Below are 15,275 nucleotides of genomic sequence, written 5' to 3' on the forward strand. Positions count from 1 at the left end.
AACAACTTTTAACTACTACTTTGAACTATCATATGAATTACTCTGTAACTATCTGACAGTGATTCACTTAAAATAGATTAAAATAAAAGAGAAATTTTAAACCATACAATTATCAACAATTGCTAACATCTTAAAAAGAAGTGAAATACTTGGTTCACATATTTCGTTTGTTTGGTTTTGTGTTTTTTTTTTTTAATTTGTTCTGGGCTCACACCTGGTGGTACTCAAGGGTGACTCCTAGCTCTGTGCTCAAAAATCACTCCTAACAGCTATGGGGACCCTATGGGGTGCCAGGAAACAAACTCAAGTCAGCTGTATGCAAAGCAAATGCCCTACCCAATGTGCTATCGCTCTAGTCCCTGGTTCACATATTTCTTAAACAACTACCTATTTATTGTGACTAGCAAGAATGAAATAAATTCAATTCCTTTGCAAAAATGTCAATTCCTGCTTTTCTTGGTTTCATTAAAATATAATTGAAGAACAGAAAAATTATTCTAAATTCCAAAACTATATGTCTTAGAAATTAAAATGAATCAAATAATTGAATATTGTTCTAATGAAAAGCCTCAGACCAATCCTGACTTAAAAACTTTTATTGATCTTTAGTGCACTCTCATCTGGTCCAAATAATATGCATTGTAATGATTCTTAACACTATGTATTATTCATATTTTGATTTATAGAGAAAACACAAAACTGTTTGACCTACAAAATTAATACATTTCTATAAAAAATTAATTATACTAAAGAAGAATAAAATCAGCTGATTGTAAAACAATATTATGAAGTACCAGTGCCAGAATAATAGCATAGAGGGTAGGAAGTTTGCCTTGCCTCCAAGTTCAATTCCCGGCATGCTATATGATCCCTCGAGTCTGCCAGGAGTGATTTCTGTATGCAGAGCCAAGAGTAACTTCTGAGTAACTCCTGAGTGCCACTAGTTGTGGTCCAAGAATTTAAAAAACAAAAAAGTTTTGAAGGGCCATATTCACATTAACATTGCTTGTAGAAAACAGATTTTGATTTGAACACCATTATAAATTGGTAGGCCTCAAGGATCTATCTTTGCTCTAAGCTCTCTACAGCAGCTCTTGATCACTATGTAGTTTCACAAACTTGCCTTGGTTTCCTAAATAAATACATGTTATTTCCTTTTACTTTGCCAAGGCAATGTAAAATCAAACAAAGCCAAGCTTTCTGAAATCTTGTATTTAGTGCTACAATAACACAATGATTAAAATAGCCACTTAAAATTTCATTTGCTGCTTAAAATTAAAACTAAGACTAAAATGGAGTACTGATCATAAAACAGATTATAGGGGCCGGGCGGTGGCGCTAAAGGTAAGGTGCCTGCCTTGCCTGCGCTAACCTTGAACGGACCGCGGTTCGATCCCCCGGTGTCCCATATGGTCCCCCAAGCCAGGAGCAACTTCTGAGCACATAGCCAGGAGTAACCCCTGAGCGTTACCGGGTGTGGCCCAAAAACCAAAAAAAAAAAAAAAAAAAAAAAAAACAGATTATAAATACCATTATTTGCAAACATAGGGGGTTTTCTATAGCACATAAAATGCATGAACAAACATCTAGTCTTGAAAAGTTCCTGTCACTAAAAATTACTAATTGAATCACCATTAGAAAATCTACTGCCGGGGCCGGCGAGATGGCGCTAGAGGTAAGGTGTCTGCCTTGCAAGCGCTAGCCAAGGAAGGACCATCGATCCCCCGGTGTCCCATATGGTCCCCTCAAGCCAGGGGCGATTTCTGAGCGCTTAGCCAGGAGTAACCCCTGAGCATCAAATGGGTGTGGCCCAAAAAACAAAAACAAAAACATAAAAAAGAAAATCTATTGTCAATGGATATGACAAAAACAAATCCTGCAGTTCTTTAAAACACAATTATTGTCTCCAGACATCACTTTTAGATTTGAAATTTAAGTTAAAAAAACTATCTCTGCCAATGCAAACTACATTGTTATGAAATAAATATTAAGGCAAATGTGCTAGAGCCTATATATAATCCACTAAAGTTCCTGTTCTTCTTGAAGCTAAAGCCTATTTATAGACCCTGTATATAAAGATGCCAATACATTCATCTCTATAATATATTATATGCTGCTATTATGCACTTTTATTTTATTATATTCAGTGAATTAGTGGATTTACTGATGAGTTAAATGTAGTCAATGAAGAGATAGAAATAATCCTGAACACAGTCATTTGCAGTCCAAAACCACCACCCCCCAAAAAAATCATATGGGGGACAGCATGTGGGAATATAACTTAGGAAATCCAAGAAAATGATTTCAGAAGGTGTTAGGAAAATAAAAAGTCTGAAACTGATCTCTCACTGCATATTTAAGAAATTACAAACAACAGCAATCAAAGTAACATCAGTGATGTGGTAAAAGGAAAATAACACAATTACTTGAGAATAAATATTGAGAAGTTAGGGGACTAAGACAACATAGCGGCCATCCATAAGTAAAAGTTCTATAGTTAAAAAGAGTAGTGGTCAGGTAGTAGCTAAAAGTTAATTTACATAATGAAATACATCACAAAAATTGTAAACAGACATACATATATATATATATATATATATTCAGAAGTATGATGTTTCTAATAGCTTGTCTTAGGCTATATTAGTTCATTAAATAAGACAGGGTTAGTTCTTCAGGAAGACAGTATGTCCAAAGGCTACAAAAATATGAATAGGAAAAGCATTAACAAAATATGTAACAAAACATGTAAAGCATTTTCAAAACATGTAGCATATAAGAAACTAAGTTCACAGACCTTAAAAATCAAAATATCTATACCTGGACAAATAAATTTATGTTTTATGTACTCTCCTTTGACTTGACTGTCTGTATAAATTATTATTTAGGAATAAATTAAAACCTGCATCATCACAAAATATATTTAGTATGAAAAATAGTATAGCAAAATCTTTCAGATACCTCAAATTTACAAATTACGTCCTATTGAATATTCACTAATATCCAGCTAATAATGTCTCTTTAATAAATACTAACCTTAGTTCCTTTCAATAAATTACTAATAGGCTGAAGAAGTGCGTCAATAACAGTGCTGTTATATAAGCATTCAACTGCACATTCTTTATGATCACAGAATATACGAAGAACTTCAGTCACCATACTAGCAGGAGAATAACTCTCTGGCAAACAAGAAGCATGTTCAAAAATTTAAACACTTATATTTTATGTATTCATTACTGTTATTTCAAAATTTCAAGAATTGTTAAAAACTTAACTTAATGTCAAAAGAATGACATGTAACTAAATTATGAAACTTAATTACCTTAATATATTCATGTAAGTTATCTTCAAATCAATAATGAGAAAATGACAAATATAAATGCTGAACGTCAGAAGATACTCACTGCTTAATATTAATCATTATTTGCTAACAGTGAGGATGTGGTTTGAAGCAAATACATTACTTCTCATAAATATACATTTTTATTAAAAAAGAAACCCTATGCTTAAATGTTAAGCATAAGAGAAAACAAGAAATATTAAGTAAAACCTATGAGCTAAAGCAGAAAGAAAAGAGAAAAGACTATTTCACCCCAGATCAGGACATCCTATCCCTTACCAGTGAGTATACTAGTCACCCAGCCAGGCCACAAATTTAAATTACAATTTAAAATTTGAAATTTGCAATATAAAAATATAAATTTAAATTATTGTTTTTTAAAAAAGGAAATCCCTAGGATTTTAGATGTGAGTTTAATCTAAATATTCAGTAACGTCTAAAGGACAGAAACCTTCAAAAAGAAACAAATTAATATCTATCAAAATTTTCTTACAATGTCATTTCCTAAGAGCATCTTGAACTTAAAAAATGAGACTAACAATGTCATAAAAATTGACTCTAAATTAAAATATATATTAAGAACATTTTAGAAAAGCAGTGAGCAAAATTAATTTTCATGGATTAATCCAAAAGTATCTCATAATTTCTCTTTACTAAACTAGGTCACTCACTCAAAACTATGAGACAATATGTAAATATTTTAATGGTTTGCATTTCTTTATTTAAAACAGAATTAAAATTACCTGATGTCATCTTTGGACAGCTTGGTGAGTAATAGATAAGTTGGGTAAACAGAACCAACAGATCTGTAAGGGATACTAAATATTAAAAAAAAGAAAAAGAAAAAGAATTAGTAATTTCTGGCCTACGTTCTAGCTTAAAAAAATCCAACTATCTTTCTTTCCTCCTACATTGAATAAAGACTGTTAAAGATAAATTGATTATAAACCAAGAAAGAAAACTCCAGAATAATAAATTAGATATAGAAAGTAAGCAACTGGAACAAGTAGATGATATAGAAAGGTACACTGTTAATCAATTTTTTGGATCACTTACTTAAAATGAATCAAATACCAAAAGATCTCTGAATTTTTCAGCTAATTAAATGTATTCCATTAGAGATGATAAAATTCCATTTAATGTACTGATCAAACTAACATCTATACAGTGCTACAAAACAGGACAGGCAAATTTTTTCTGGATCAGACTATAGACTTTGAAGCCTAACATTCTGTGTCACAAATGCACACAGCTCTGTTATTATGGTCAAGGTACTCATAGATGATATGCAAATAAACACGTTTGGCTATTTTCCTATAAAATTATTTATGTACACCAAAATTTAAATAATTTCTCACGTCAAAAATTATTTTATTTTTCCACTGATTAAAAAATATAAAAACACTCTTTGGAAATCTCAAATACTGCCAATGGGAACGCAAATTCCCATAGTCTTTGTGGAAAATATTAGAGGGTTTCTTAAAAAATTAAAACTAAAAATGTCCCTTATTCAATGTCACTATGTACCTAAAATACTACTCTGAAAGATTTGTAATCCACTTTGGTCAAAATAAAAATTATTAATAAAAAAAAAGAATACAGGTTTTACCTCATGAGAAAAAAATAAAACTAAAGGGGCTATAGAGAAGAGTATAGCAAGCAGGGCACTTGCCTTGTATTCAACCAACATGGGTTTGATTCCCAGCCTCATATAAGGTCTCCAACCAATACAATGAGTGAACCCTGAGTTCAGAGCCAGCAGTAAGCACTGAGAACCAAAATGTGGAACCCAAAAAAAATATACAAAAAAAATTAGACCTAAAAACATATGATCCAGTGATGAAGAGTATTGAAAATTCTACTGTGAAAAGACATCAACCTATAGACACAGGAATAAATATAAAAGTATGGCTCATAAGCAAATAAAACAGGTTTTGTGTATACTATTCTGTGTGTATTATTCTATGTTCTGTGTGTTTTGTGTATACAAAATGTCACAGATCTCTAAGACCAAATGCAATGATTCTCTAGGAAGACTCAAGACACAACTTACAACCAGCTATGATGTATAACACTACAATAAAGTATATATGATGTATATGATATATAACACTACAATAAAGATTTTGACTATAAAGCAAAATCAAATGGTTAAGAAACCTTTGTAAGTGTCCAACGGTCCTCTAACAGGAGTCTTATAAGAACAAAGTTGTAACAATAGGCATGAAATGTGGTTTACCAATACAGCTATCTATAGAGCTAGAGCTTAAGGCTTTTATTGGGAATTGATTATATAAATACTGACACATACTAGGATTTCAAACTTCAGGAAGGAAAGCAGGTATAAGCTTAAATCACATGAATTAATTAATTCACAATGAAGTTAAAGACAAAATGCTTAGTCTAACTAGTTCTGGGAAAAAATGAGAAATTCAAATTTCCAGGGTTTAATCAGCATCCAACCTCGAAAGCAGGTCTTTCTGCAGTTAGAGATAATTAACGATTTATCCATGTGAGATATTATGCACACACATACCAAATACACAACAGGTGCAGTAAGTGATCCACAAAAGATGAAAAACTTTTACTGTTCTCAATACGATATTTCTAACACAAAGTTTAAAAGAATAAGGGAGATCACTAAGGCATATCTGGGGTTTAATAGAAAAATTTAAAACAAGACAGAATTACACGTATTTATCACATGTGGCACAAGGTATTGCAGTATATATAATTGTACCATAAATCTTCCTCTCTGATGATCATAAAAAATTCTGAATGCAGCATAACTAATTATTCTATTTTTAAGACAAAATAAACACATAAATTTATTTTATCTTAAAAGAATAAACACAACTATTTTTAGGGCAAATCAAAGTCTACTGGTTCTCAATCTGGAACTACACTGGTCAATATGACTAACATTCTGAAAATCAGATGCACATAGAAGCTGAGTTATAGATGCTGAATAAAGTAAGTCAGAAGGAGTGAGGCACAAAGAATAGTCTCACTCATCTATGGGTTTTAAGAAAAATAAAAGACATAATTGTAATAATGCCCAGAGAAGAGGACTGGAAAGACCAGCTCACGATATAAAGCTCACCACAAAGAGTGGTGAGTGCAATTAGAGAAATAACTACACTGAGAACTATCATAACAATGTCAATGAGTGAGGGAAGTAGAAAGTTTGTCTCAAATATAGACAGGGGGTGGGAGAGGAGAGAGATAGAGGGCACTGATGATGGGAATGTTATACTGGTGAAGGGGGTTGTTCTTTTTATGACTGTAAACCAACTACAATCATGTTTGTAATCATGGTGCTTAAATTAAAAAAAAGTAAGAAATTATTAAAAGGCTAAAAGTTGAAGAAATTTATACTAGTATGAAAAAATTACATACTGAAAAACACTTAGGAAGGTGACCAGTTCACCTATAAACTAAAAAGTTATTAAGTACCTAAGAGAAATCAGGCAAAATCTCCAAATTATAAAATGTACAGCATAAATAATCATATCTGAATCTTTCAGTTCTCTTAATTATACTTACCTTTTCTATTCTTCAGCTTTATAGGAAACAGCTTTCTGCCCTGAGTATAAATCAATAATCTTCCTAAAAAGCACAATGAGTGGATGAAATATATATATTGTAACTCTTGTCCTGTGTAGCAAAATTTTTTCTGCTTATTCCCTTAAAAAAGAAACAAACAATTATATTTATTTTATGCCATTATATTTATAGTACCTGTCTTCAGTCTCTTCAAAAATACAATCTATACTCTCCAATGAATATAATTCATTAGTAAATTTTAAATGTGTATTTTCCTACTATTTCATAAAATTCTCTAACATGTAAATCTAAAAAGGAAATACATTAAAAAATTTTGAACATAGGAAAATAATGAATATATATGTACAATAATTAAAAACAAATCTGTATAATTGTCAGAATTATCTGATATCAAGACACTTCAAATCAAGGAAAAAAGTCAACAAAAAATATTAGTTAACTTCAAATTCTACTAATTAAAATATCACAAATAATATAATTACAATTATAACCTTTGCTTTCATTAGACTCGTGAACTATCTGCCATACCACTGCTACTTTTCTCCCAGAAGACCTCACATTTCTACTTCACAAAGAAAAATATATTTCCCCCAATGCTCTGCATCTGTGCATACAAACACATCTTTACTTGCCCTTATCAAAAATCCTCTAACTGTAAATGACCCCCAATTTCACTTCAGGTTATTATAGTAACATCTCACCCCATGTTATGATCCAAAGGCAAGGCAGAGGTATGGGGAGTAAACTTTGGTGAAATTTGAGACACAATTTGTTTGTTCACTGAAAGAAGTAAATTTCCAGGGGTCATGCCAATATTTTTCTCCTTAAAGGAGGAGAGTAACAGATCAAATTAAGTATGGGGATCTGAGTTTATAATTTGCTAACATGGTTATAGATAGCTTATAGTAAAATATTGTAAATCATTGAACAATGAACAGTTGAAATTAGAGAAATATATACACGTACTGTTAATTTATAACAAATGTTCTTTGTTCAATGTATGGTCCAATGAAAACTGAAACTTAGATATGATTCAAAGTTGAGTAACTGTAGGCCAGAATATTTCAGAAAGAAAAGTGCAGAGTTTTGAAAGAAATGGCAAAAGAATGCATTAAGGACCCTGAAATATTCAGGACACAGAGAAAACAGCAAGGGCACGGAGCCAAGAGTAGCCTCTAGGAAACACTGGTAAAGAAAGGGAAAGGAACAGAAAGAGAGAAAGGAAGTGAGGAGAGGGGTAAAGAAGAAGAAGAAAGGAAAAAGGAAAGAAAATACAAATAAGTGGGGTAGGAGAGAGAAAACAGAAGGCAGGGAATTTGCACATAGCCAACCTGGGTTCAATCTCCAGACCTCTGAATGGTTCTCTCATTACTACCAAGAATGATCCCTGAGCACAGAGCCAGGAATAAGCCCAGGGAATAGCCAGGTGTGGCTTGAAATCAAATATAAATAAATAAGTAAATGTATTTTATTAATGCAATTACCATTAAATATCTGTAATATAAAGTACTTACCACAATGTCTTGAAGGTCCCAAAACTTCATCTGTCTTCATGGTATCACAACATTCAAAGTACTGCAAGCACTGCTGAACAGCTGCAGTTATCTAATAAAATAATGACTTGATAAACAAACACATTTTAGCCTACAAATGTATCTATTAAAAAAGTTCATAAACCTATAAAATATATTTATATATAAGATATTTAAATGCTTAAAATAGTACCTTTCCAGTACACTGAAACTCAATCTCTTAATTTATATTTTAACTATGACATAATTTATTCGATTTTGTTTGGGGTCATACCTGACAATGTTCAGGGGTCGCTCCTGCTCTGCATTCTGAAATTACTCACGGAGGTACTTGGGGGACAATTTATGATGCCAGAAATCAAACTCAGGTCAGCTGCTTAAGAGGCAAGCACCCTACCTGCTGTACTCTAACCCCAGCCTCAATTTCTTAGTTTTAGGCAGAAAATGTTCCAGCCTCCACTCATTCTTCAACAGTCATTTTTGGGAATACTGAAAGTATCCACAGAGCAACAAATATAGTACCTCTATAAATTAGTGTTAATGTATAAAATATAAAGTAGAAAAAGATATGTATCTTATTTCACGAAATAGTCTTCACTTCTACTACACTTGCTATTATGAATCTTCTGTCACTCTCCAAAAACTGAGATTTCATTTCTCTTCTTTACTTCAGCATTAACCTACATAGAGTAGATGCTATTTCAATTCTAATTTTCAAAGAGAGAGAATATCTGGTAATTACTATAAATGACACTAAAAAAGATGCCGTGACCTTGAAAGATTAGTTTCAGAAATAAATAGAAACTTGGAAACTCCTATTTCAAAATTTCTAAAAACTGAGGGAGAGAACATGATCCGATATCCCTCCTTATTTAACTCTCTTCACCCTCAATTCTTAACTCATTATATACCGAGATCGACCTCCTGCCCCAATAAGTCATAACCCAGCTCTCAAAGCAAAAGGACACCCTTTCATCCCCACATCTTGTACTCCAGCAAGAAACTATGACCAACATTCCCATTGACTCATGCTGTGTGGCCCTTTTTCTCACTTCCCATCCCAAATGTGGACTGTTACATGATACCGAATTCAGCTCCAGAAGGACCCCCAGAGCAAGGACTCTACCTGATCCCTTTCTGCTACAAATCATTTATCAAACTCAGCAAGACCAGGGGTGTAATGAAAATGTGCCCTGGATTTCACATCCACACACACAAAAATATCTCAAAAAACAACAAGGAAGCCTATATTTACTTTATATATTTAATAACTTTATAATAATACCTCTGAGTCTGCTTATCCCCAAATGTAAGGTAGCCTCTTACATCCCTGTATTTTCTCTAATTATTTTTAAATTTCTTTTTATTTCTTCTATCATATATATTTTTTTCTTTTTCTCTTTAACATCTCCTGTTGTGGTTCTGCCAAGTATGAAAACCTACAAGAAAAAGTTTAGCCTGGGATAAAAGCTCAGGTCAAAACCAGGGCACAGAGATTGTGTAGCCTGACATTCTTATCTCCAAATGCACCAGTAATATAACATGGCCCCATTCCTTTTTGCAAAGGCATACTAAAAAAAAAGGGGGGGGGGACTTTATGTATAGAAACAAACTCTTATCTACTAGGGATAAGAACCAATACATTTTATAATACAGGGGCGCCTCCTACCCTGAACAACTTAGACTCCAGGTGATCAGACAGCGACCATCCAATCCTGAGCCCTAGAGCCCAGACATAGAATGGACACAGTTCCCTGCAACAGCACCAGGAATCAAACTACCCCTGGGAAATTCCTAATACCACTTTGCGTCAGTTTTGATACAACACCTGACAAGGAAGAAACAGCAACAACTTGATCTAAGATCAGGTTGTCCTATATAATCACCTAAAGGTAAGATGAAATCAGAAGACACATCATCCTTTGATCTGTGCAAAAACCAAGATTGCTAACTACAGTGATTTCTCATTTTTCAGTTAATGGGGACCAGAACCCTCCGAGAAAGCTGAAAAACCTCAAAGTAGGATTTGTACCTAGGAATTTTCGTGTATGTGGGTACAAGAATGTTTTAAATATGTAAACAGTATTGATACTTTACACATTTAAGACAAAAATTACAACAGTATAAGTATTTATTTAAACGTGTCAGTGCTAATTAATAATGTTGATTACAAAACCTAATACAGTAATAAAAAAATGAGGGATCACTGTAAATCCATTCATACTCTCATTGGTCAATGTCACACCAAAAACCAATCATGCACCTCTATAAGAGCCTGTGCTATATACTCAGAGTCAACTCATCTCTTTGTTTGGGGTTTTTGGGTTTTTTTTTTGGGGGGGGGGTTGGGTCACACCCAGCAGCACTCAGGGGTTACTGCTGGCTCTATGCTCAGAAATAGCTCCTGGGAGGCTGGGATTCGAACCACCATCCTTCTGCAGGCAAGGCAAATGCCCTACTTCCATGACCCGCAAAACACTGACATTACAAAACATAAAGTAAGAAGTGGTGAGGGAACACTGTACAGAAATCTGACCTTGACAATTATGACTAAGAAGAACTTATCCTGGTACTAATTAGAAAGATCCCAGCCTAGGCTTCAGCTTTGGATTTGTACAATAACCAAGATCTCTAATTCCAGAGGTCTGACTGAGACAACTGCGACAGAGTGTACTCGCCTCTGCTTCTGCCCTTTAATGGGAGAGATCTCCGGCCAGCAGCTTTCTCTCAACCAGGACAGAAGGTAGAGGGCGAATACAAATAATTCGCAAGTGTTAAGCTCTTTTGTGAACATCTAGAAAATTAAGCCGTAGAAGTTAATAAAACGCTCAAGCTGAATTCCTGTCAAGAGGTTTATTGAGGGAGCAAGCAGAGTTTTTATGCCCTGCTTCAGTGGGAGGAGCAAAAACATAGGATTGAAACTTAAACCAATCAGATTTGTACAGGTACAACGATTTTAACCAATGGAAGCAGACACATTTTGATGGCGGGAAGGATAAGGAGAAACCTGGCAGGATGGGGGGAGGGGAAGCAAATCCTTAATAGATCTTACAGTGTAAACCTTACAAAAACCTATCTATAATTGCGTGTATGAGAGTAGTTACAAAAACAGGTTCCATGGAAAGATTTAAGGAATCTAGTTAAGCCAGATTCTCTGTGGTGAGCTAAATTTATTTGCAGGGTTCTTTTGGCTCAGGGCTATGCAAACTTATGGCTTGAATCAGGCAGCGGTGAAAAATCCATTGAATATGTGGGTGTACGGTTGCCCACAACAGAGCAGATCTTCTGGAAACATGATGAAGGACTCTATCCTAGGCTTCGTCCTAGGATCTATGCAAAAACCAAGAGCACCAATTACAGAAGACTGACTACAACAATAAACCTATACAGCAAAGTGGGCTGGCTTCAAGTCAATACACAAAATACAGTTACATTCATTAATATAAATAACACCTCAGAAAAGAAATAATCAGAGTCTATACCATTTAAAATAGTATCCAAAACTACAACATACCTACAACATGAAAACTTCAAAACATTTATTAAAGAAATTTAAGACCTAATGAAATGGAAAAATATCCCATGCTCATGGTTTGGAAGAATCAGCATTATAAAAATGACCATCTTACCAAAACTATTATATAAATTCAATGTAATCTCTTTCCAAAGTCAGATGACATTCTTCAAGACTAGAACAACCAATTATAAAGTTTGTGTGGAACCATAAAAGACCTAAAATAGCCAAGTACCTACTGAAAACAAACGAACAAACAAAAAACTGGGAAGCATTTTCTTACCTAACTTGATGCTCTACTAGAAAGCTATAGTGATCAAAATAACATGAGAACAAAGACAGACTTTCAGACCAATAGTTCAGAATAGAATATCCAGTGACAAACCTCCATGTATATGGTCAATTAATCTTTAACAAAATAGACAAGAACTTGAAATGAAATAAAGATACTCTCTTCAACAAATGGTGTTGGAACAAGTGTATAACCACATGTTAAAAATTAAAAATCAGTCCATATCTCACACTTTACACAAAAGTCAATTCAACGTAGATTAAAGACCTTGAGATTAAACCCAAATCCATAAAGTTCACTGAGGAAAACATAGGTAGAACACTTCAAAGCTTAGTTCTCAAAGTCTTCAATGATAGGATGACAATAGCAAGGGCTATCAAATCTGAATAAATGGGACTACATCAAACTAAAAAGTTTCTATATTGTTAAAAAAAAAACAAACCACGGGCTAAAATTAGAAAATAGCTACTTGAATGGGAGAAAAAACTTGTACTCAGCATATCAGATAAATGAGTAATATCTAGTTTATACAAAGTACTCACAAAGGTTAACTCCACAAAATCTAAAAAAATTTCAAAAACTGGGAAGAAGAAATGAACATACTCTTCTCTGAGGAAGGCCAACATATGGCCAATAGGCACATGAAAAAATATACATCATCACTTATGATTAGGTAAATTCAAATCAAGACAATAAGATATCATCTTACATCAGTGAGAATGGCACATATCAAAATACTATTGGTGGGAATGTGATGAGAAAGAAAACTTATCTACTTCAGATAGGAATGCTGCCTTGTCCAACCCCTTTGGAAAACAGTATGGAGGGTTTTCAGTAAACTCAAAATTTAACTGCCATAAAAACCAACATTCCCAATTTGAGGTATCTATCTCCAGGACAGAAAAACATTCATTCAAAAAGATTAAACATCTACATTGCTATTCATTGCAACACTCAGTACAATAATCAAGAGTTGGAAACAACCTAGATGTCCTACAAAGTGGATCATGAAGATGTGGTACAATGAAATACTACATAGCTCTTAGGAATGATTCAATCATGAAAATTGTCGAAATGTGGATAGAATTGGAAGATAATATTAAATGAAATAAGCCAGATGAAGAATAAATACAGAATTATATCACTTTACATATACTATTTAGAATAACTGCATGAATGGTTTAAATGGTAGTTGTATGAAACACCCTTAACCTCAGTGTCTATGGGAAAGGAACAAAACTGAGTGGAAAAGGTGAAACACGAATATGAGAGGATGGGGACGAGGGCCAAGTGGTCTCAGGTGAACTGGTGGAGATAAAAAAAAATGACAGAACTAAATATCCAAGCCAAAGTCAACAATAACGGAATCAAGAGACCTAAATAACAATCTAAACTTAAAATGAATCTGCTATGCTCATACTAAGGCCCTAAGGGTAATGGTATGGGTGCATGTTGAAAATTGGTGGAAAGAAGTCAACACTGGTGGTGGAATCAGCCCTCATTCAATGTATGTCTGAAACCCAACTATAAAATATTTTGTAAATCACAGTGGTTTTGATAAAAATAAACTGTGGAAGTGGAGAAAAACAGATGAGAGATAACTCTTTCTCATCTGTGGGGGAACAGAAATCAAGGGGATTCAGGTACATTGATAGTGTTAAAAAATGACAAAGCTAAATTTCCAAACCAAAATAAACTTACAAAGCTGCCTGTCACGACAGGCTGAGGAGCAGGGTAGGAGAGGGAACCTGGGAACATGGGTGGCTAGAGGTTGACATTGGTAGTAGGATCAGTTCTGGAACATTGCATCTTTAAAACTCAACTATGAATAGCTTTGTAAATCATGGTACTTCATAAAATAAAAACTCAATACTTCCCATATAAAAAGAAAGAAAGAAGTACAAGTGCAAGGTTTATAATAAATTAGCTCGCGGAAATCAAGACTTTCAGAGGGTTTCCACAATATAAGAATAGATAAGACCTCACTCTATTTAAAATGATATTACAAACAATATGGCTTATGTTTAATATTTGCCTTCACTCTGGAAGTCTGGAAATTCCTTTAATATATATTATATTTTCATATATGTATTCATATATATTCATATATTCCTTTCATTTATGTTATCACAAGTTAATTCTGGAACAATGAGAGTTATGTGTAACTTCATAAGAAAATATAATCCTGGAAGCTTGCCCAGGTTCCTCCAGAGTTCACCCAGTGAACTCTTATGGTCTTATGAAAGATTTGTAATCCACTTTGGTCAAATAAAAATTAAAAAAAAAAGATATCAAAATCCAATGAGATAGTACAGCAGTTAAAATGCTTGCCTTGAACATGCCCAATCCAGGTTAATCCTGAAACACCATATAATCCCAAATAATCTTTAAGTGGAGAACTAGAAATAATCTATAAACACAGCAAGGTTTGACCCAAAAGCAAATTTTAAAAAGTGAAATAAAAAGAAATCATAGGTAGGAGCATAACTATTTACTGAATCAATGAGTCCATCCTAAGAGCAAATCATCAAACCGAGGCATTGTTTTTAGGATCTTTCTTTCATATCTATACCATGTTTTAGAAATTCAGAAAAATTATACAAAATTGCCTCTTAGAAGTCTGCATCTCAAAATTCTTATGACCAAATCTATCAAATCTCAAGTCATTAAGTACCCAAGTTTCTTCCAATTTTTATCTTTCTATGCTGCATTACTTATCTCAATTCCATTAATCGTTTGAATTAAATTCTTGTACATGTCCATTTAAAAAGTCAAATCTTCTAAATCTAAACTTCAAATATGTTACTCCTGACTCTACCTATATACCCCAGTTCCTACTATTATACTGCTAATTTATAATTCTCTCAACTTTTGCTTTGATTAATATTTTTGCTTCAATAGTTCTCAATGGTCATGAATACCTTAAGGTCAGTTTCAAAACTTCAAACAAAATTGTGCTATTTCAGTGCTTAAAAACCTGCTAGAAAAGGACCCCGAGTGCAGTACAGAGCCATTAGATGTGGCCCGAAACAA

The 15,275-nt window shown here is 33.5% G+C and overlaps 1 protein-coding gene across 1 annotated transcript in view; it reads right to left on the reverse strand.

Moving 5' to 3' along the window:
• Positions 1–15,275, reverse strand: part of TBC1D32 (TBC1 domain family member 32) — a 266,472-nt gene that overhangs the window by 208,844 nt on the left and 42,353 nt on the right. Inside the window, 4 exon segments of the mRNA XM_049772618.1 lie at positions 3,034–3,176; positions 4,081–4,155; positions 6,884–7,024; positions 8,419–8,509. Coding sequence (XP_049628575.1) covers positions 3,034–3,176; positions 4,081–4,155; positions 6,884–7,024; positions 8,419–8,509 — 450 coding nt within the window.

This window comes from Suncus etruscus, chromosome 4 (assembly GCF_024139225.1).
Source record: "Suncus etruscus isolate mSunEtr1 chromosome 4, mSunEtr1.pri.cur, whole genome shotgun sequence".
Lineage (NCBI taxonomy): Eukaryota > Metazoa > Chordata > Mammalia > Eulipotyphla > Soricidae > Suncus > Suncus etruscus.